We start from the raw sequence: 24,288 nt of genomic DNA, 5'->3' as shown, positions 1-24,288 counted from the left end.
TATGAGTAAGAAGTGCAGCAAAAGTGGCAGGAGACCTGCATGGGTGAGCAAGGAGCTCTTGGCCAAATTCAGACAGAAGAAGAAAGTACACAGAATGCGGAAGAGGCGACAGGCTACTTGGGAGAATTACAGGAATGCAGTCAGAGTATGCAGAGATGCTACGAGGAAGGCTAAGGGCCAACTGGAATTGAGTCTTGCAAGGGATGTCAAGGACAACAGGAAGGGCTTCTTCAAATACATCAGCAGCAAGAGGAGGACAAGGCAAAATGTGGGCCTGCTACTGAGTGGGGCGGGTGCCCTGGTGACAAGGGATACAGAGAAGGCAGAATTACTGAACGCCTTCTTTGCTGCAGTCTTCACTGCTAAGGGCAGCCCTCAAGAATCCTGTAGCCTGGATGTGAGGGAGAAAGTCCAGAGAAGGGAAGACTTTCCTTTGGCTGAGGAGGAAAGGATTAGAGACCTTCTGGGTAGGCTAGACATCCACAAATCCATGGGCCCAGATGGGATGCACCCATGGGTACTGAGGGAGCTGGCAGATGTTGTTGCCAGGCCGCTCTCCATCATCTTTGAAAGGTCCTGGAGAACTGGAGAGGTGCCTGAGGACTGGAAGAAAGCCAGTGTCACTCTAGTCCTCAAGAAGGGAACCACTTCAGCAAGGCTTTTGACACTGTCTCCCATAACATCCTCCTAGATAAGCTCAGGAAGTGTGGGTTAGGTGAGTGGACAGTGAGGTGGATTGAGAACTGGCTGAAAGGCAGAGCTCAGAGGGTCGTCATCAGTGGCGTGGAGTCTAGTTGGAGGCCTGTGGCTAGTGGAGTCCCCCAGGGATCAGTACTGAGTCCCATCCTGTTCAGCTTCTTCATCAGTGACCTGGATGAGGGGACAGAGTGCCTTCACAGATTTTCCTGCTGATTGACAGAAAGTTATAAATTTAAAGTGTACTCCTGCACCTTTTCTATGATTCTATCTTGGTTTGAAATCTGAGAGGAACACAATAAAAGAGCAAATGTCAGAGCAGGAAAGTTTGAAATCCTCATGTCTACCTTGGGGTGGAAGGCACTTTATATACAATTTATTTCCTAGTGCCTGGTGTTTAACTGATGAAAGGTTTGTTTCTCCAACAAGAAAAGACTTTTACTCTCTCTCCAACAAAGACGAAAAACTGCAGTTGTAGGTTCCCACAGGATGTTCACTCCATTGGGGAAAAGACTAAGGGAAATAAATATAGAATGTAAGAGAAAATAAATGCAAGATAAAAAGGTAACAAAGTGAAAGTTTAAGAACAGTACGTTTGCTGAAGGATGTCAAGGGCAGGAAGAGGAAGGATTTTTATCAGTTCTGAAAGCTGCTTGTTTACTTGGAAAAATAAAGACTGACTATAGTGATTTGTGCTTGGGGTGGCTGGAAAGAAACTTGCTGCTTCTGCAATTTCAGGACTTGTATCTGTTGCTTGTGATTTCCTTACAGCTGGTGGTCAGATTTCTATAGCTGTGAGAAGAACCTACTCTTTGAGGAATGCTAAGACTGAAGTATAGATTTCACCCAGATTACTCACTTCTCAGGAAAAAGTAGCAATTTTTTGCTAGAGCCATGCAAGAACAGTAGAATTAGAATATAAACTACAAGCCACAAAAATAGTAATAATAAGGCAAACACACACAAGGACCTCTAATCAGCAGCCTCAGAAGTTGTTACCTGCAGACTCAGACTATTCCTGGAAAGATATAAATGTGCAAGAGTCAGAATGTGACGTGAAGAGAATGGTTTTGCAGGTCTCCTTTAAAATCCAACTGTAAAAGTCTGAGACTCAAAGGCTTTTGTTAAGTGAATGAATCTAACTAACTGCTGTCTTGCTTTACTTTTAGTAATCTACAACACTGATCAGCATATTGAAGTATAACTGCATTACTTATCTGCTTCTTCTATTCATATGAAAAAGAAGAGATTTAGTTTGTAGATCTTTTTCTGTGCACTCTATAGGGCACCACATACCAAGTTCACTGGGTATCGTTCGTGCTGTTCTTTGTCTTTCCTAGGGCACCAGAGTACTGGGAAAACATATCCCTTGGAGAAAGCCGAAGTCTGCCTGGAATCTCCCGCTTCTGCTGACATTTTGTCATTCTGGAACTGAAGCTATTAAATAAGATATACTTAATGAAAGCCTGCACTTGCATTTATTTTTTTCTGCAGATTGAGAGACCTGGGTTCAGAGAATGCCACTTCTCCTTCCCAGTCGACAATGCTTCTGTGAATCTATATGACAACCAGCTTCAGATTTTCAGATGCTCCTAACAGGTGTTAAGAATGAACAGACTACAAATGAGTATTAAAAAATCCCACTGCTGTATAGCAATTCTAACCTATCTGCAAAGGACAGCTTGCAGGAATGCTGAAGAAGGTCGAGTAACAAGCTGATATGTGAACACAGGGCCAACCAAACCTAGTTTTTCTTGGATTTGTATCTCATGGTTGACTAGAACTTTGACTAAACCTGAGCATCACTGGTAAACAAGCCCAACCCTTAGCAGATCGAGAACAATCATGTACTAAGAAAGCAATACAAGATTTTCATTGCTGTTTGCTTGCAGGAGAGACAGAGGGAAGTGAGTGTAGTGGATTCCTTAATATTGTATGTTTCCTGATGTATGGATGGAGCATTTAGAGTTGTGCAGATTCTTCTCTGGCAGGTGATAACAACAGAGGGTCGATTCAAGCCCTTCTCACTCACCTATGCTCACCAGTATCACAACATGGTAGCTTTGTGATTCCTGCTGCTCTAGAATTTCCTTGAAAATGCCTAGGGAATAAACATCATTATGGGCAGAGAGATGGTCAGATTGTATTAGGCTTGTTTCTTTTGAAAATAGTAAGTAAGTAGTAATAAAGGATAAGTAATACAGAAAGAATCATTCATGTAATATAAATAAACTCAAATGAACTGATCCCAGTAGCAGAATTCTTTACTCACATGGTACCCACAGTAAAGCATGCCTTGCTATGGATAGGAATATGGAAGTAAAGTTCAGGATAAGCACTCCAAAGTTCTTAGACTTCAGATATATAGCATTTCAAAAGGAACCTGAGAAATTGGAAATCTTTAAAAAGGAGTTTTAGAGATCACCTGATTTTCAGAGCATGAAGGGCCAACATTTTTGTGAAATAAAGTTTCTTCTAGGTATCTCTCCTTGCACACCTTGTGCCAAAGCATTTCAAATAATTTTCACCTAGGCAATATTCCAATGAAGAAGTAAATCCTGATTACAGAGCTTTTACCCATACAGAAAGCACATTTCAGAATGCAGATAAACACAGGAAGGAATTACTCCATACTCAAGGCAGACTTAAAAGGAAAATATATGGGGAGGGAAATTCTAGGTAACAAATAAAAAGCCTGGAGGCAAAAATATTTTATTACCATACTGATTTACTATGAGCAGCTGGGACATGTCTATGGATAAATGGAAAACAAAATGACATCTAACTGGGATTAAATTGAATCATTTCTCATATTAAGACAGCATTGTTTCTTGTTGAAGGACTCTCCCAAGTATTCTGATTTATCACTACTGTAATTCCAAAATCACTAACTTTTAAGTCATACCTTGTTACTCTGAATGCAATATCCTTTTCAATGCACAAACTCTTTCTTTTGTTTTGGAGGGGGAACCTGGGCATATGCAGAACTGGTCCTTGTAGTAAGTTATATTATCAGACTATGAAATACTTGTTACACCTATCAGAGATAGCATAGCTTTTCATCACAAAACACACAAAGCCAATACATGAAAATGTGCTTAAGCAATCTGGTCTGTTCAAAAAATATGAATCAGTCCTGCTGTAGTAATTATTGGCAGGGATGCAAGATGAAGAAAGTCCTCAGTTCTCCAAGGACCTCACATGAGTCCAAGCAGAAAGTATAACCGATCAACAAGATCCTAAACTAACTCAAGCAATACTGCTTAATATTAAATGCTATTTGACTGACCAGTGGAATAAGCTTTTAAGAAGGAAAAGAATGTAAGATGAAATTGTATATTCAAATAACAAAGGAAAGCAGAGATTAAGTACAGAAAGGCTGGAAATTCCCATCTACCTGACCTCACACCAGCTTCCTGTTTAATAATAGTATTGCTAAAGAATTCTCTGAAAACTGCTGTGACCATACTAGGAAACATTCTTACAGCTACTGTTTTCAGTCTCCTCATGAAAAGTGGCAGTGTATTTATCCCCCTAGTCTCATCTGTCTCAAGTAAAACATAAAAACAGGTTCTAAATTAATGTAAACACACATCATTCCAGTAACTTTAGAAGGAATAGTGCTGAATGACACTGACTGAGAACCTAGATAATTTCATAATTTTAAGGGAAGCTAAAGACATGAAATGCTAGGACAGAAAATTGAGTTCGTCAGGATGTATACCTGATTTTGTACCCATGTTACGGTACGTCCGTCAGATTAAAGCCATACAGAATAAAGAGAGTAGGAGAGCATTTAAAAGAACTGGAGAGAGTCAGATTTCATTTATCCACACAATACTCAAATCACCATGCTGATACATGCTGCTTAATCATATGTAAGTCCATTCCATTTATTTGCCCATAGGACACTGGTATAGTGCAAAAATGCAAAACTCCTGCTGAAGCACTATTTCCTTGCCTGTTCGCAGATATTTGTAATTACTACTCGTTTGACACTTCATGTTCACCTGGCTCTGCTTTTGTGTTTGAATGAATATTCCAGGTGATATGACTGAACATGCCAATTCCTCATCTGGAATTGAAATATACAGACTGAGTCAGTGCTCAGAAGGGTGCAAAGCACGACGGAACTTCCTAAAATCTTCATCAGCCAACTGGTGAGCAAACAGAGCAGGGTTGTTTCACACTGGAGAGGAAAGCTGAGAACTGGCTGGTGCCACGCCTGCTTTCTTACTACCTACAGCTTTATCCAGCGTGTTGGGGCAGCCTATTTGTGCCCGTTAGTTTGGAACCTATTTAACGGAGTATGCCGATCCGTTCAGCTGTCACTTCCCCTCTCCCAGGATGGCTGCAAGGGAAACTTTTATATGAGCTGTCATCAAAATCAAAATGAAATTAAAACATTCAAGACTAAAAGCTGCTGAAAAATACTCCAAAATACAGAAAAAGTCAGAGATCTTTACCTTTAGAAAATACCTTCTACTGGGTAGTAAAACGAACACCCATGGCTTTATTGCTTTATTCATATCTCTGTTGTTCCCAAGTCTATTTGTATTTTTATAAATAGACAATTTACAGTTTTATCCAGGGGGAGAAACTCAACTCCCCTACCTATGCTGTGAAATTATGACTGTATTTTTATGTACTTATTAAAACTAAAATGGGAATAATATCCCTCTCTGTGTCTGTCTCTATGTTTGTCTCTCTCTCTCATTTTTTGGACTGTGGTGTTTCAGTAAGGACACCAGGGAACATAAACCACGGACTGCAACTGACATATGCAAATTGTGCTGCCTCAGTGTGGGTAAACCCCAATAAATCATCAACCTTCTTTATTCAGTTGAGAGATTAAAGGAAGAAGAAAAGCATTTCTGGAAAACAAAAACAAGCGCTTGAAAAAAAAATGAAGAAGAACTTCAGAGGAAGTCTCCATTTTTCTGTGTGTAAAGGTGCCATTTCAGCTCCACAATATCCATGCCACAAAAACTATCATCACCCTCTGATTTCTCAGACTGCAGCATTGTCAGAGCCAAGATGAACATGTGCCTGTGCTGTCCACAGAGTTATTTCTATTGCTGCCAGGAGCTCTGGTAGTGCAAGTGATTTATCAACACTGACACCTTCTCCTTTCCACTAGAACTCAGCACCAAGATCACCAAATAATTTCACAGGTTCTGTTGAAATTGCAATCCAAAGGCACCAACTCTCTGAAAGCTATGCAACTGTTTATCAGAACGGGCCTGGCATGGAGACTTTCATAATTTCCTAGCAATGCTGTCACTAGGAAAAGAGATGCTTACATCTGCACTAGAGTTCGCAGGTCTGCCAGCTCACACTGGCCTTTAGGTGAATTCTACTGAATGAAGGCTCTATGCAGCATGGCAGAAGACCTGAGAAGCAAGAAAGGTGAATGAAAACAGTTAAATCTGAGACCACATACAGAAATAAGGAGCATATGGGCACAGATACCTAGGCAGAGAGCAGATGCTAGTTTAGTAAGTTCTGAGGCTCAGTGAAGGTGTTCTTTCAAAGCTTTCTTCCGATTTAAACTAACTTTCCTAACAACTCAAGTGGCTAAAGATAATTTAGGAAACTATATCGAATACCTGTTCCTAAAATACAATTGATTGAGACTATCAATACTAAAAAAGGTTGGTTGCCTCTATTATACTCAGAGCAAAAAAAAATCCCAAGCAAGATTTAATGGACCTGTCAGTAACATGTAGCAGAAAGTATATCTTACAAGAAGTTTTCATCTAATATACCACTTGCATAAACAGTGAATTTTTACAACAGCCTACATGCTACCTTTCTGGTATAAAAGAAAAGATTAAACAAATCTTTAACTTAAGCTTACACAGAATCGTTTATGCAAAGGTAACAATTTGCTGGTTTCTCTACAGAGGAAAAGCACTTCTGAGATAATTCCAACATAGCTATGTATCTAAACCAAATAATTTCTCAATACAGCACTCCCTCAACAACCAGGAACTGCTACAGCAGTAAAATCAGGGCAGCTTCACTTGGCCAACTCAGTTGGCCTTATTTGGCCTGGAATGGAACATATATACTTGACAGCAGGGCAAAAAACAGTGCAGGGAGGTGAGGGGAAGAGAATTCTAGTGTTAATCAAAGGAACAGCAGTGAAGGATCATTAGAAACATCTCAAGAATCCCTGGGACTTACAGCATACGAGGGCACCATTATGTCAGTGATATAGAGAGATGGAGCTGCCAGATCATTCCATTAGCTTGTGAATAAAGACTGTAAATCGGGGTAATAAAAGTACTGTTACGTATGTGTTCTTAACTCCAAAGCCCTGTTCCAAGTGAGATCATTTAGAAATGTCTTCTCTTAACCAAATATTTTGGTAAAGCTAGCTAACTAATCAGAAGTCGCAAAGGTCACATTTGCATGACATCCCTTCTGGCATGATGGTGTACTTCCTCCTAACGGACATGTAAGAGAACAGGCCTTCATTAACTGTGTTCTTAAACCAGATTCATTCCATTGTAGAAGACTCTTTTTGTTATGTCCACAGTAATTTCATTTGGTTCTTTTGTTCAGCAGTAGTTATTCTGAGCAAAATTTTAAGAATCTACTTCTATTCTAACCGTTTTTTAATTTCGTGCTGTTTAAATCTTTCTCTTTTTCCTAAAAAGGGGGAAAAAAATGAGAAAAAGGCGGCTTTGGAAAGCTTGGGAGCAACTGAGCAACATTTGTGAAAGAAACAGGCTTTGAGACAATAGAAGCCTTAACATTTGCAGAATTATCCAAAGAGGACAAGGCTAAATAATTTTGTCTCCATGCTTCCCACATTAAACTGAAGCAGCTGTAGATGGAAGAAAGATAAGTACATGACAGATGAAGAAGACAGGCTACAGCCAGAGACAGGTATACCAAGGGTGACAAGGAAGGCAGAGAGAAAGAGAGAAACTTCCAGAACTGCAGCTATCCTGGAGAGCTTATGATGGTAGGGAGCCCTGCCTCATTGCTTCTCCCTTTTAAATCCATTCCTAGTTTAATATGCTGCACCCCTCTGCTGCGCAGAGATGCCCAAAGAAACTGTTACCTGACTCCTAGCAGAAGTGTGGATGTTCAGTAGGAAAGAAACTCTTCTCTGAAAAGTTTATGTTATGAAAAGAGACAGTAAGCAGAGAAGAGGCACACAGCAAAAAAGTGACTTCTTCAAGGTTACGTGAAGACCTACAACTCTCCAGCCATGTGCACTAATAAGATGGACTTTATATTCCCGGTCTTGCATAATGTAATGTAAATGCTAGTGTTAGCAAAAGTACAAGTAGTTTTCTTTCACAGAGGAAGGCATGTCTTTTTAAATCATTTTTTGTGCCTTCAGCTCTCACTTATTTGCTGCTTATAACCTCTCACAGGATAAGAGCAGCAGAAGAATGAAGCAGAATGAAGTAGTGCAGTTTGCATAACTACATCAGACCCTAGAGTATTTACTGAGAAAGAGAATAAAGAACAGTGAAAATAATAAATGCTATTGGAGAAACTCCAAAATTAAGTAACAATAACCCAGTGTGAACAGTTAAGTCATTATGGTCTTAGTCAGTGAAGGAAAAAATTATCAGCTCTTAATCACTAATGTAGATGAAGAAGTTCTTACTTAACTGCTGACTCCTGAAGGCTTGATAATTTGAAGGCAGATTTTGTAAGTACTGGAAATACTGGATAACAGAAGAGAGAAAAATGTTACTACTGTCCGGACCTGAAAAAGGGTACCCTCAGCTAGATGCAGTGGTTAAAAGCTTGCTTGTGCAAATTTGATTACAATCTGTCTCTGCTAATAGTTGCCAGCTATAAAGTTTGTTTTGTGTTGCACTTTAAAATATTTCCTTTAAACACCAGAAGAGAATTGCACAACCCAGAGAGACAGTACATCTAAAATTAGAAAGCCAACAACAATCAGAAACATCTAAAATTCCAAAAGGGAATATCATATATCCAAAGTGATAAAATACAGGATATAGCTTGGGGGAAAAAAATAACAAAACAGACTAAACCCTCAAGCTCCTCCTTCTTTATTTAACAGAATAATTTTTCTAATATTTTTATCTTGAAGTAACTTTGGAACAGGATGAGAAGTAATCACAGGCATTTGATTCTTTCTTACAGAAGGAAAAAAATGTTAACTGGGAGAATGCCAAAGGAAATTTGCTAATTGTGTTTTAGTAAGTGAACCTAATGTAACACAGCACATTAAACAACCAAAGATTTTAATGGCTTTACTCAGCTTTAATTATAAAACACAGACTAAGAAAACTGCATTTAAGACAGGTAGCTCCATATTTAAAATAGTTTCATAAGCCCTGAAAGCGCCTCAGCTTTTTGGCAAACCGCAGTTTTACTGGTGTGTTACGGGACTGGTGTATTACTTACAATTATTGCTGATCGGCAATGCTTGCAATATCTCTGGAAGACATCTGTTGGTGACACTATTTAAATGTGACAGTTTCACAGCCAATAACAGTACCTGTTGCAGAAGTAGCATTACTCTTGCATGACTGATGAAAGTTTTTTACCACTATACTTGGATATACAATAGGCATTTTTCAGAAAGAAGGGGTGATTTGTATTTTCTCTCACAATGGACCAGTTTGTATATGCTAAGGAATCTAAAGTAGCAGCTGATCATAAGGCAAAACCCATGAGATTAAGGGTTTATTTATGGAGTAAAGTATAATATAGGCTTTCATATCAGGCATCTCTGATAAAATAGCTAGAGTCTGTAGCGAAAACATAGGATACGTGCTGATGTCTGATAACCACTTGTTTGTCAGGGAATGGTCTCCTTTACACACCGCACCATCTGGAAACAAGGGGAGACATAAACATCTCTCTGCTAGTAGCAAATGTATTTCAGTCGCCCATACTGTAGTACACATCTATATGCAGATCCATCTATATCCGACATATGTTGACTTTGATAAAGATAACTGGACTTTCTCTGTGCTAACTTAGGGGAATACCATATTACAGAGGAGAGACATTTTCGTTCTCTGGGAAAGATGATGTGATCCCTGCTCGTTTCATGTCTGTGGTAGCAGATAAATGTACAGCCTCACAGGCTAAAGCAGCAGGTGGGCAATGCACTGTGTTGTCCAGATAGGAGCTGGGAAAAGAGAAAAAGTACAAGTTAAAAAAGAATACTTCAAAAATAATCAAGGCACAAGCACAAAACAGACAGAGGACACATATCATTTCATGCTGATGGGACAAATGGGAGAGTTTCTAAGGTTTTTTGAAGACCTGAGGTGCTAGTATAAATGCTGAATACTATAGCTGGTGAGTTATAGGTAGAAAGCATTTGCAGACTGTCAGATTACTGACAGGTTATCTTGACCTAGGTTAAGGTTGGCCATAATAATACTTGTGTCCAATGCACATATCTAGAATGAGGAAGTTTTGGTATTATGCTTCTATAACTGGATGGACAACACATACAGAAGGAAATGAAAGTTCTGGTGGAAAAAAGCAAGGTGAATGTACGACAAGGCACCTTAGTGTTAATGCATTTTGTAAATAAATAATTAAAAAAAAAAGAATCTATAGACATAAGCAGCCAGGCTCTGTGCTTTGTGAATCTAGTGTCAGACTTTCATTTACTGAGGAACAGTAAGCATCCTAGTAGGAATTCACAACTTGGCCCTCTGAGATAACACAATCCTTGAGGCAAACTGGTAAGCATGCAAATACAGTGGCCCTTTGTGATAGGAACTACAGAACTGTAAGACTTAAAGGGACCTCAAGAAATAATCTGAGACCATTCACCTGATGGCAAGATCAGCTGTAGTTGTGTCATTCCTGACATTTCTTTGCATAACCTGCTTCTACACACCACCCAGATGCCAGAGTTTCACAGCAATTTATTCCAGTACTGCCCTGTCTCACATTCAGAAGAGCTACTGCCCATACTGTTGTTCATCATGTACAGGCTGGTATTTCTTTAATAGCTTTTTGTGTACTTGTGCATTATCATATTTCTTTGCAGTCTCTTCTCCTCTTGGCTAACCAGCCCTAGATTACTCTGCCCACAGGTTGGATCAGACAGATCTCTAGTCTCTCTTGCTGAGTTCCTCTATCTGTCTAACTGTCTGGGCCACATCTTTCTTGGAGTACAGTGCTCAGCCTAGGCCATGGCCTTAAACAACTGGACAGGGCACAACGCTGACCTCATATTTTTTTAAATTCCATTTTTATTCAGAAATGGATTCAAATGATGCTTATTTAAAAAATAAAAGAGTACTTTGTTACTTTTGAACATTACAGCAATTTCTTCTCAGCAGTAGGAATAGTCACATCTCATATGACACCTGGATTTTCCTTCCTCTGGTTCCCATAGTGGGTGGGGAAGATTTATTTTCTGCCAAGGATTCATGATCCCTGTCAAAATGTACTCAGCTCCCTAGGGACAGTACTTGAAGATTTTGCTCCATTATTTTTAACGGAAAACTGAGATGGAAGATCAGGACCTTAACTCCTCTATACTTACTCATGACTGGTTCATACTTATATGAGATCTTCCAGTACTGTCCTTTATCTTAGATAGTTCTCCTCCCTTCCTGATGCTAAATGCTTAGACATTGTTTCAAAGAATATTCATATCCATTTATCCCATTTTTGCCACAGAAACTGAGATAACTGAGGAGTTTTTCAGAACACAGCAGCCCAGTGATGCACCTTCTGCTACAATAAACCATCTGCCAAGACATGAATGTTAAGATACTAGCATAGTTTTAGCCCCTCTCCATCTTGAATGTCAAAAGCTGATTCTGACAACCTATTCCAGAAAAATAAAACCAAGGTTGCAAGCACAAGTTAATAACTGTGTCCTATTGCCAAAGGAAATCTGAGATTCCTTTCCTGATTAATTATGTAAAGAAAAGAAAGAAACAGTGAGGTTTTATTTTGGGATTTACATTGTAAGAACTGAATTAAAATATAGACAACCATAAATAATCCCACTTTCTCTAGCCTTTATAAGGAAAAGCTTCTTCTGCATGCCATTCTCCTTCTGAATGCCAAAGATCAGCTTAGCTTCATGGCCCCAAGCTGTGGGCTCCTGATCTCATCAGGGACATAAATTAGAGGAACAGTTTTCTTAGAGACAAACATATTTAAAGCAATGACAAAGGTGGGTTTTTTGGTCAAGAAATTTTACACATACACATATCTAAACAATTAATGAAAGGCAAATATTTGATTTACTTAGAAAGAAGGAAAGTTATAAAGTTACTGCCCCTACATGAAGGATAATGGAACACAAAGCAATCAATTACTTTAAGATTTCTAGCACATTTTTTATTGTAGCCTTTTGTTAAAGATAGTCTCCTTTGAAAAACTATATTTTTAAGTGTTTTGAATAAAGCTGGGAAGACTAGAAATTGTTCCATAAATAAGAAAAGCAGAGCAACATTTCTTTGGAATGACTTCACTTTTACAGTAGCATGCTGTATAAACATCATTTATTTAGTTACCATTAAAGCAAAACATCTCTGAACTAAATTCCTGGCACTAATCACTTCCTGGATCCCTCCTTTGTTAAGGTGTGGCCCTCATTTTTCAGATGTTCCCCCACTGACTGTAAAGCTGTAGGGGGCATCAATACATGCAACAGACTAAATTCCAGAGGAGATGGCACTGATGAATAATTGATGAAGCTTCTAACCATCCAGGAGGCCCTAAGCAAGCAAGCTGGTGAGAAAGACTAAAAGCTGAGAGGGAAAAATTAAAAAGCAAAACATGTAAGCCTTGAGCAGGACAACCAAAACTGGCGTTAACAATTAACTATACATACCGTGCTGCTGAGAAAGAAAGGAACAGTATGAGGCAGACAGCAGCAACTGACCCTAATCCAACAGCAGTCACGTATTGCAGAGTGGGTGATAAATCTGAAATGAAAATATCAAACAATTTAAGTGAATAAATGGTGTGGTTTCAGTCTAGGGATTGACTGACTGAATCTGCTCAAAGCTAAATAATTCTAATAAAACTCCTAGGCTAGACTTACAGCTCAGTCAAGCAGTAATGGATCTGACTATTCAGTTATTCAGTAGCCAGTGGCCAGCTGAGGAAGTATGATTAAATGGTGTATTTCTCAGTATACTTCTTCATCCCTCACCTTTCCTGTTTTTTTTTTTTTTTTTTTTTTTTTTTTTTGAATTTCCGATACTCAGTGTCAACATTTTCCCCACTCAACTTTGGCAATTTCAGTCCCAGTCACATGCCAATATGGTCTCTAGTGCCAGAAAATCCTAACGCTTTACTAAATGATTCTCTTTCAATATTTTGCAACTCGGTTATTGTTTTCTTTCTCTACTCTTTTTTTTTTTCCTTCAGTGAAGAAATAGAAATAAACCTGGCCATCATAGTCTTATCTCAGCCCACCATGTCAGAAACCATCTAGGACAGAACAGAAGTCTTATACTGATTTAAGGTCAATACCAGAATTATCAAGAATTACCTGTGAAGACAGCCTGAACAATTAAAAACTTGATCCTTTTCATCTACCTCTATCCAATATTCAGTAGTAGATGAAAATTACCCCTTTCTTTCTGGATTTCTCACAGACATCTGGGCCACTGGATCTTATTCCTGCAAGATTCCACACCTTTGCTCCCTGTTAAATCTTGTACATACGAGTATTTCATGCTTAAGAAGTTTAAATTCTTGAAAAAAATGCAACTTCCTTACTCAGTGAAATTATTGCATATGTCAGTGAAGAGAACACAAATGCCCAGCCATCAGAGAAATGATCTCTATCATACAAGCGGAAGTCTTTTCTTTGGCTCATCTGAAGGCAAAGGTACAAGGAGCAGGCTAGGCTTTTAACTCTAACACTCTCAATAGTTGATCTGAAGTACAAAAAATACATATAGGAGAATAATAACAAAGCAATTAGGGCTTGTATCGATGTAGCACTTCCTGAACCTGACTGGAAGGCTTTCAAAAGAAAGAAGTTCAGATAGGGACCTCATGAGGAAAAGCTGTTTCACTTCCAAGGAGGTTCAGTTTTTGAAAAGGTTACACAAATATATATCTGTCCTAATGTCACCACGACACTGGTTGCCATAGGTAAATTAAAAAAGTCTAGAACAGATCTCAGCCTTCCTAAAAGCTACAGAAATGCCTTCCCCATATATTGTAGAATATATTTTCTGAAAAATCCTCAAATTCATTCTACTCAGGCAAACATTAATGACAGAAGGAAGCACACTTGTAACAGCATCTTACCACTTTTCACAGCAATGATTATCTGGCAATGTGAAGTGTTGTCTAAAAGGCATGTAAAACTGTGCAGTTGGCTTTAGATGTAATTTATAGACCTGTCAAAACAGGTCTCCTTCACACAAGTGGAATTAAGTAACACTCCTTAAAAGACTCAGTGAGCCAAAAATACTCTCAGCCTCTCCAACTGCAGAAGTCTCTTTAAGCCAAGAACAGCATTTGGCTAGAAGTCTCTCCAAATAAAGCTAAGCAGATCTACACTCAAAGGCAAAGGCCTGGCCTGGCCTACTCTCCTCTTGCAACGCCCATCTTCTCACCCTCCCCAAAACCCTACCTGTATATAAGACAATCTCTGACAATGCTCCAGAAGTTGATAAAAGAGAAATTCAGAAGACAGTTTTCTGTCCTTCCAGTGTTATTTTACAGCTCTTGCCATTCTGGACTAGCAACACAGCCCTCAAACTTACTGAATCTTTGAGCTTAGCAGAGTTTCTCATAACAGAAAGCTGCTGGGATGATATCCTAAATGCAGCAGCAAATAAACCAAGTTGTGTGAGCAAACCACCTGGAAATAAACATACAGTTGTCACTGGACAATCAATAAATAATATCAGTCAGATGTTGCTCTTGCTGAGTAGTGGAGGAGATACACCACAAATACTACTTCTTTCAGAAGTATTATCTCACTGCCTAGTATCACATTTCCTAACACATTTCCACATTTGGTCTTTCAACTCAAAAATAGAAGCTAGAGTTTGTAGGGGACTCTGAGGGTGCCATTTTTTTTTTGTCAAGAGAGGCTAATATTTGCCTTTTATTGTAAAATGATGAAATGGGTAAAGATGGTTCCTTCTAACATGGTAGAAAGGATATTTTTTCTCTATTTTTATTTGTATTTTTCAAAACAAGCTTCTAAAATTACATTTATCTAAAATTACATTTATTACATTTGTGCTTCAAATCTTTTATACCCCAAACTTTTATTTCCTCTTTTATTTTGATAGAGAAGAAGATGATCACAAGACCAGTGCTGTAAATGGAAGTGATGCCTAGAAAGAGCAATTACAATGAAGGTGCGGAATTCATTTGAAAACTTTGTCCTCTAAATACAGAAATGCAAAGCAAAATTTCTCCCTCTAACATTTACAGTCCTCAAAGTGAATTGATTAGTAATAACGAATGAAAGAAAAGCCACAACAATTATTAATTTTATGTTGGGATAATGCCAAGACAGGCTTTGACTTCTGTTTTCTCAGTGAAGGAAAGATGGACTTACTTTTAATTTGTGCCCAAACAGCACAGGACTGTGTTCTCACCTGAAAATGAAAACATAAAAAAAATCACTGTTTCTGAATAGGGGAATTGCCATCATTTGCACTCTCATCAGGCAGTCACTCATTGATCAGTCAGCCACAAAACACTGAATTTTATTAGTATTGAGAATGGTTCCTCCCTCTCCACAACTGGTAACAGCACCTATGTTTTCTGAGAAGATCATAACTTTAAAGGAAAGATGAGACAGATGGCTTCGATAAAAGCCTAGTTCTACTCTTTTCCTCCTTTCTTTCTATAACCTATGCATATAAGTGACATGAAAGGATCTTTGAAGCTGAAATGTTAAAATTTCAGAAATTAGGAAATAATAAGCCTGAACGTGCTATACTAATTCTATGTGTACTCTATGTGTTTACTAACTCTTGCATAGCGTATATATGCTGAAATACAGTACTTAATTACATGGTTTTCAAATACCACATCACACAATATTTTTTGTAGTTATGACTACATGCTAATGCCTATTGATTTTAAAGTATGTTATACAATACTTAAAGAAGTTAATGTTCACAGTGACTAAACAAATCTTTTTCAAGACTGTTCTTCTGAACTGTTTAACAAGTTAGTTTTTCTACAGTAAGTCTTAGTGTCTGTATACCTTATTTCCCCTTTTTTTCATACTCATATACACATAAAAACACATGCATGTGCCCATTGTATTCTAAGATCTATCTTCTGTTGTATAATTACTGGGAAGTTTGTTTTTGGAGGGCTTCTATATGGACCTTCCTGCTAAATGACTTTCACAGACTTTCACAGAGTATGTATACACGCATTGCTTATGAAAACTTCTGGCAAAATATAATATGCTGCTCTGGATAATGGTATGTTTTCCTGAAATTAAAACTTAAGATACAAACTATTTGTACAAGAGTACAAGATCACCTTTGTCTACTTAATCTCCCTTTTTTGTGTCTGCATGTCTAATCATGCAACATGAGTGTTTCTTAAAAAGGCTTTCAAATGAAATTTTCTTGCTAATTAAAAATACAGAACACTGAAAAACACCTTCCTATTAAGCTAGGAAGAAAAAAGAATAAGGAGTGGATTTAAAAACTCAGCCAAATGCCAGAGCCTAGCAGTCACTTATTTAAGTGCCATCATCTTGGAACAGCTACCTCCTTGGCACACTCTGGTTTGCAGTAAGTTGGTCTTTCTCTGCCTTGGCAAGAAGTTACAGACCTCCCAGGAACCTCACCAGCAAAGTTCATTAACCTGCACTTGATACCAAGTCAAATTATAGCACCCTTCCTTTGACAAATTAGCAGCTGGTAACAAAAGTAAATGCCCACACCTTCTCAGAAAGTTATCAGTCATATTACTCATGCAAATATTCAAGTATTTTTTTGTGCATGAATATGTCCATGGAGCTTAAAGTCCTTATTTTGGTCTGTATATTCTGCTTTTCCCTGGGTAGTTAAACAGGAGCTAGAAATCTTTCACAGCTGTGTAGTTAAAAGATTTCTGGAGAACAGAGGAGACAATTTCCCCTGCACATACACTTTTCTTTTAGCTGATTTAACAGATTTTGATCCCAGCTCAGGTTATTTCAATTCTAATTTTCTAAAAAGCTCTTAGTTTTTTTACTGAAACACTGTATGTCACAATAAATAAATAAATAAAAATAGAATAGAGTACTAAAATTACTTCTCATAGACAACTCTCACTGCTGTTGTATGCATACACTGTTTGCTCCAGAAAAGCTGATCCCAACACTGAGGTTGTAGAAAGTTGTGTTACAGAAATTACTCTCAAATCAGTTTAAACTCCACTCTGACTTCTTTCCTTGTGCTTTTCCAACATGCTCCTTAGCAGAAGATCATATAACCAGCATTTTAACACACATGAACATTTTGCACAACTAAAATATACAGCTTTTAAATCCTTTATTTTGAAAATTAATCAGAAAGCAAAGACTGCACAACAGACAGCTTTCTGAAAACCTCCAAATCTTTTCTAAGCAAAGGATAAATAAGTGATTCTATTGTTTGATTTATCTCAACCATTTCCTTATAATTTTATCTGAACTTATTTTCCCACTCTTACTTCAAAGAAAATACAGTAGAGATATTGAGAAATAACAGCAAGGAAAAAGTCACAACCTAGCCTTGATTTTGTAGCTCTTAGCATGAAGGGATGACAAGACAGAAGGTCTTAGGAGGATGCCAGAAAATAGAAGTACAATAGTGGCAACCTTAGTTATTATTCTATGATGTCATTTCTAATATATCTGTATCCAAATAGAAATGTATTCACATATAAAACATACTAGATAAATGCAAACTTTACATGTAATAATAATTGAGGATAAATTAAAAAACTGAATTTAAAAAGATACCAGATGTTTAAATGCTTGTTCTTAAATAAAAATTCAGTCACTTAAATAAACAGAGTTTCAGAAACGCTGAAAACTGAACAATCCTCAAATCTGAATTCTCAATTTGTGGAATTTTTTAATACTAACAATTCCACAAATGTACCAGCAAAAAAACTGAAGAATAACCAACACCTTCAGGCCATAGATTTAAGTCCCATTTCAAAGAAAGAAAATGAGGAACCAAAGCTGCCTGGTCTTTGCAAACCCAATAACTATTTCCATATAACATAATGCAACTTCATTTACTCATCTAGTAACAAAAAAAACATAAAGGAAAGTGTATATTAAGAGTTGATGCATTCTAAATGGAAGGAAGTGAATTGTCACTTCTACAAGTAACAGATATTCCATTAAATCAGAGACTGGCCTAGAAAATATGCCTGGCAATGCTGGAGATAAAAACTTTGGACAATTATCTACATAAAAGAGAAGTAAAATATAACTTAGGAACAGTTTAACAAAGAGCTGGCAGAGATGCATAAGCAATTTCTGTTTGGTGCTAGAAAAGCCTCAAGACAAACAACAATATAAAATGTTTCCTTGCACTATAAAAAGCTGAAGGGAAAGGGCCAGGGATACCAATGTGTAAAACTCTAGGAGAAATAATAAACTGGATTCAAAGAAGTACTTAGGAGAGTTTGATGAGACTAAACTTGATACGTATTTGTCTCATACAGTAATCCTGCTTCACCAAGTAATTTCTGTTGAAAAATACATACATAATACCAAATTCCAGGATATTTTGGGATAACTTAACACTATTTATGAACTGAGTGCCTTTAATTGGTATTTTTGTGTTGATTTCTTTAGACTATTAATCAGAAATTAATGATAGATGACAGGTTTATATCAGGATCAGGAACCATCCTATCTATGCTATTAAAAAGTTAAATTAGATGTTGTATAAAAAGTACGATGCACACATTAATAGATATCAGTACAGAAATGACATGTATTTACTTGTTTATTTCATTTGGCTTGGACTGAGGCAGAGTTATGTTTCTTATTAGAAGTTGTTTTTACTTACTAAGTTTTGTGTATAAGTTTCCAAAGCCACAGAGATTTAGAAGTGACTCACAGATGAGTTTTTGCCTTGCCACATTGCTTTATGCTTACACATAAGACCCTAAAACTCTCTTTTAATTTCAAAGAGCTTTTTTTTTTTTTTTTGGGGGGGGGGAGGCAGAGTGCACTGTTTGTGTGATGTTTTGTTTTGTTTTTTTTACATTTGATATTTAAGACAAATATGACCTTGAAAAGGCTCTCACTTGCTTCACTTGGGAAAAACTACCTGCTGCTGCGATCTCTATTAGCCGTAATATGTCAGCTATAGACCAGTGAGATGAGTAATGACTGGAGAAATAGTGGCTTAATGACAGCAGGGGAAGAAAGACACTGAAGCATGGAACAGCTAAGAGAATTACATATTTTAGATGCTTTGTTTCTGATTAAAATGCATGTTTAACTTAAAATGCCAAAAATGTTATGTTAGTAGTATGTCTTCCAGCAAGCCTTCCACAAGGGAACTGGAGTTGACATTCATTGTTTCTTGGAATGTAACACACATGATAAAATGCATATTTACTTGATTACTTGGAGAAGTAGAATATTTTACTCAAGAACATTCAACTCAAAAATGAGAGAATTCTTCATTGCTAGGCAGTAATTTCGGATTTCTCAATACAATTCTCTTTCACTAATGAGGGCAAAGCTGGCCTTTCATTTTTAATTTTTTCCATTGTTTGCCTTGGGACATCCAAAATTACTCCAACAACCTGAATATCTAAAAGCAATTACAAAAGTTGTTTAAAGATGCTTCAGATTTAATCTCATTCTGTCAATTTACAGATACTTCAACAACATAAAAATTTAACATGAAGCTAACATTTTTCTCCTTTTTCCACAGGTACATTTCTTTCCACAGATACAAAGGATTTACATACAAAGACTAGATAAATATTATAGATAAAAAGATTTTAAAATATCCATTACCTTATTCCACTCACTTATTATTCTCAAAAAAACAGAATACTCTTTTCCCAGCTTTAAAGGAGCATTATAAAACTTTCCGTAGTAATGTCTGTCTCCAAGAGCGATTGACATGTTATCAGCAACATCGCTGGCCTGAAATTCAGCTGCGACATATCCCTCAGTGTCAGTGGTGTTGCTAAAGAAAGTTGCAGCAGCAAAGGAATCACAAATAAAAGTGCTCTGCAAACCAACGGGAAGCACAATCACCTGATAAAAACTAGAGTAAAACAACAACAACAAAAAAACTTTAGCCCTCCACTCAATGTACTAAGCATCAGATATTCATTACATTTCCATTTTCTGTTTTCTGCCTGTAGACTCTTAACTATTCTTAATCATCAATGTCCAGTGTGAACGTTTCTTTTATCACAATATTTCTCTCAGTATGTGTTCCATAGCATTTTGTACAAAGATCAATGCATGCATGATTTAAGGCAGGTTCCCTTTATCACATGCACATAAATCTTATATGTTACTCCATGTTAACTTGAGAAGAGCATCAAACTCAGTTTCTACAGGATGCCTTTTGCAGCTCTCATTTGACACATAAGATTGTTTATAAAACAGAATACATAACTGGCCTCTGAAAACTATTGTCACCGATTTCCCAGAAGCAAGTCCTTCTCTATTGCAAGACAGAGAGGTTCTAATCCCCCCCCAAAAGACATTAAATCTGTTCCTAGACCTCTCAAAACAGTGTTTAGCCTATGGTATTCTAACATAAGAGGAGTAATTCTCAGAAGTGTTACATCAGTCATTTGCTTGTATATTATTAGCTTTTAAATATTTTCTACTTCAGTATAATGTGAGTTAAAATTACCATTTCTCTCCCTTAATAAACAGTACATTCTAAGATGTAAATCTTATCTCTTCCCCAAAATATGTATGTTGGCAGTAATGCTATAATATGAACATAGTACTTCAGAATATGCAGAAAAAAACAGACTTTGTTATTCATTTCCTCTGGCTTCTAGAAAATAATTTTATTGGATGCATGAGTTCATTGGAAAAGAAAAATTACAAGAGTAGAACTGCTCTTGGACATATCAATAAAAATCTAGTGGGACTTCACTGTATTTAAAGGAAAAATATCAGTGAAAACTCAGAATGATTAAGGACAGAATTTTGATCCAGAAACTGGGGATGGGTCTGCAGCCAAATACTATCCTGCCAAGGGAGGTGAAACTGGGAGTTATAGTTCAGTTTTATCCCACTGCTAATAAAAAATAACCTAACCCAAATAAAAAGCTCCAATATATAAATAACATAAATCTGTGGAATGTTTTTTAAGAGGGTAAAGAGTGCACAGAGACAAACCTGATTGGGCCATTTCGATCATCCACTTTCCGGAGTCTGAGCAAGGGCGCAGAACCTTTGGCAGTAACAAATTCTACATCTGGGAAGGGGGGATCTAAAAAGTAAACAAATATCAAAACTTCAGAGGGGCTACAGAAATATTTCAAGCATGAAAGTTCCTAGCTTATTTTTTTTCTTCAAACTTTCTCTATTAACTGAATGTCAAACCTCAGTGGCTCAAGCCTACAGGCAACAGAAGGAACCTGATCAAAAAAAATAATGAACATGACGGCATGGCAACTCCAAATCCTTTGCTACATGTGCTACTTGGGAAAAACAGAAATATCCATGAATGATGATGGAGTATAAAGAAATGACACACGAAAGACTTGTAGGGAGAAGCAATATTATTTATCAGAGTAACCAAAATGGTTGCGGAAGATGAACCTCTGGGCACAAGGACCACTACATGAAATAAGATGAATAAATGAGAATCTATTAGGGCCAAAAACACTTTTAACAAGGCAACTTCCTCAGTTATTGCTCATAGTCAGCCAGCAACATTCATCCTCTTAAATTGAATTTGGACTTGGATACAGAGCTCTAATTTGTATCAGATGAATTTGCATCAGGACCAAAACCACATAAATACTTCTTCCTCCAATTTCAATAGCAATGATGATGGCTGTACACGGAGAGAGACCCGTACTACGGTAATAGAAATTATCACTACCAGCCTGGAAGCAAAAATGAAAGAGCTTCAGTATGTCCAGCTGAGAAGAAAGCTACTATCCCACAAGTCTGAAAGAACTAGCACAGCCACTCACAGGTACAACCAGGCTGCTTGAAACTGGCCTATCAAGCTGCTTGGTGGCATATGTGACTAAATAATAACAGGAATAGGGTAGTTGAAACACAAGCTGATGCACAGAAAATCATTAGCTCAGCAACAGAAAATCAGCATTGGTAGAAAAGCAGTAAAGAGGGTAAACAGCTAGTAAACAGGGAGCTAGCAACATACAACATGCTGAAAGTACAAATACTGGGCTGCAGGGAAGTTATTAGAGGAGTTCCTCCAAGATTAAACAAAATCAGTACTAAGACCAGTGTTTTCCTTAATGCTAATGGTACAAATTCTGTGTGTGCAGGTGAATTTTGCTGCTCAGTGTCAGACTCAGTGTCAAACTAAAGCTGTATGGGGATGTTACATAAAAAAACCCCGAATGACCATGAGAGGTAGTATTCTGGAAAAATGGAATGAAATTCAGCAATATAAAGTACAAGGTGATGTACTTGGGGACTAACAAGAATTTTTTGCTATATACCTTGAGATTGTTTGAGTAGTAGTAGGAACATACCAGTGAGTGTCAGTCACCAAAATAGTAACAGATAAAAAGGAAAAGGCATTTCTAAAAAGCATAACAAATTAATTTCAGTAACACTGGAATAGTACCAACACAGTTACAGAAAGTCTGGGTGCAATCATTTCACAACTGCCTAGAGTTTCAGTCACCAGTCCAAAAAAGCTAAGTCAAATCAGTGCACAAGATACTACAAGAAATATCCAGAGGGAGCTGAAGACTTATCTTTGTAGCCCACCAAAATGAAATCTGAGAGCCTATATGAGCTCCGCTTTAAATAGATTTGAGCAGATAACACCAATGAGGGAAATGAACAACTTAAATATGCCCCAATATAAAGACAACAGGCCATACATAGACCACCAAAGGAAAATAAAGTCTGCCTTGTTTGTGGTAAAAATCCTCCTTAAGAGAACCCCTTGAAAGCTTACTGAGCCAAATTAATTCCTCTAGTAGTTTTCTTTACCAGTTCTTCTTCAAAACCACATTTGGGGAAACTACCAGTGAGAAAACTAGCCATGAATATGTTCAGGATTTAAATAAGAACAAGATTTGTATTCAGCAAAGCCATAATGTTCTACAGAAGCTTTTCTCTAGCAGGAGACAGGACACAAATCCTTTAAAATAGAATTTCGTGATGTAATGAAGCATACAGCATGGCTGCCTACAAGAATAGGAAATGGTCTTTACTTTGGAAGGTCTCTTCAATCTTTTTTATAAATACAAATAGCTTAACTTTTATAGACAGTATTTATAGCTGATGTTGGAAATGATATTTCATATTGACTATTAGTCTGAACAATATGTGAGAGCCAACCTTTATGCCCTTTGCATCTTTCAAATTTAAGCAAATATAACTTAAGACATGAAAACTTTCCTCTGACTTCAAGGTTCCTCAGCACAGATATTGCCAGTGGGCACCCAGATAGGAAAGTATATTCCATCAGGGTAGATTTAACTGGTACCTTTCTCACGTCTGTATTTCGTCTGGCAGCCAGTACAGCCAGGAAATGCTTCAGTTTATTTCCCTTGGGAATCTTCCAATTCCCAAGGAAAGCTCAGGGATTTCTTCGCAAATCTCAGCTAGAATGTGAAAAGCAAGCAAAGCTTTGCATTATTTTTCAGGCAAGCAGTGCAAGAGGGAATAGGGGCAAAAAAACAGTTGCTACAATTCATAACAGAGTATTTTTTTTCTTTTCTAGAATTTAACAGAAATTATGCAAAACATGAAAGTGAACACCACTGACAGCCCTAATAAGTGAGCAGAAGGAAGTAAAATCTGCAAAGCACAGTGACTTTAAAGCTTGGAGTCTTTTGCCATTTTTAGTTGCTGATAAGAAATACAAATATTTAAAAACGTCAAGCACAACCAAAACTCACTGCCTATTTAATAAGAAGAGTAAACAAATCACAATAATCCAAACCAATAATAAAAATAACAAATGAAAAGAATTTTCACATTTTTTAAAAAAGAACTTTATTTTTTGCCGAAAATAAATCTGCTATGAGAGTCTCAGAATGTCCACATTTAAAAATTCACACAGACAAAATAATACCATGCAGAACTTGTTGCGGAGGAGTTGGGAATGCTATATACAGATGAAGAACCCTCACCACATGGACTGTGAGAAGAAAGCAACATTCTCTAGCCCACCTAGGTGTTGTTAGCCTGTAGCCTTCGCTAAAGGTATTACTATAACTCTTCATCAGCAGAACAGACCAACACCTGTAGCAGCACTATCAAACATATATGCTGAGAGTGTTTCCCTCTCAAAATTCCTCATCATAGTAAGACTAGGTGGCTAATGCTTGGGTATTTCATTGTGAAGCTCATTTTCTATGATAAGAGTCCATGTGCTGAGTCTCCCTTAGAATGTAAGGTCAAGCCACAGGACAGAAATGCATGCCAGGAAGTGCCTAGCATTACTAAAAACACAA

General features: G+C 37.4%; 1 protein-coding gene across 1 annotated transcript in view; it reads right to left on the bottom strand.

The window, feature by feature from the left end:
* Positions 1-8,937: 8,937 nt before the first annotated feature.
* SUSD1 (sushi domain containing 1) overlaps positions 8,938-24,288 on the bottom strand; it is a 48,528-nt gene continuing 33,177 nt past the window's right edge. The window contains exons 12-16 of the mRNA XM_062599467.1: positions 21,011-21,104; positions 19,655-19,910; positions 15,227-15,266; positions 12,521-12,614; positions 8,938-9,835 (exon numbers count right to left, since the gene is read on the bottom strand). Of these exons, the coding sequence (XP_062455451.1) occupies positions 9,697-9,835; positions 12,521-12,614; positions 15,227-15,266; positions 19,655-19,910; positions 21,011-21,104 (623 nt within the window). The 3' untranslated portion in view covers positions 8,938-9,696. The remainder of the gene's footprint in view (positions 9,836-12,520; positions 12,615-15,226; positions 15,267-19,654; positions 19,911-21,010; positions 21,105-24,288) is intronic.

Source organism: Rhea pennata, chromosome Z, assembly GCF_028389875.1.
Source record: "Rhea pennata isolate bPtePen1 chromosome Z, bPtePen1.pri, whole genome shotgun sequence".
NCBI lineage: Eukaryota > Metazoa > Chordata > Aves > Rheiformes > Rheidae > Rhea > Rhea pennata.
Note: the sequence above shows the minus strand (reverse complement) of the source record. Positions and strands in the feature narration are given on the sequence as shown.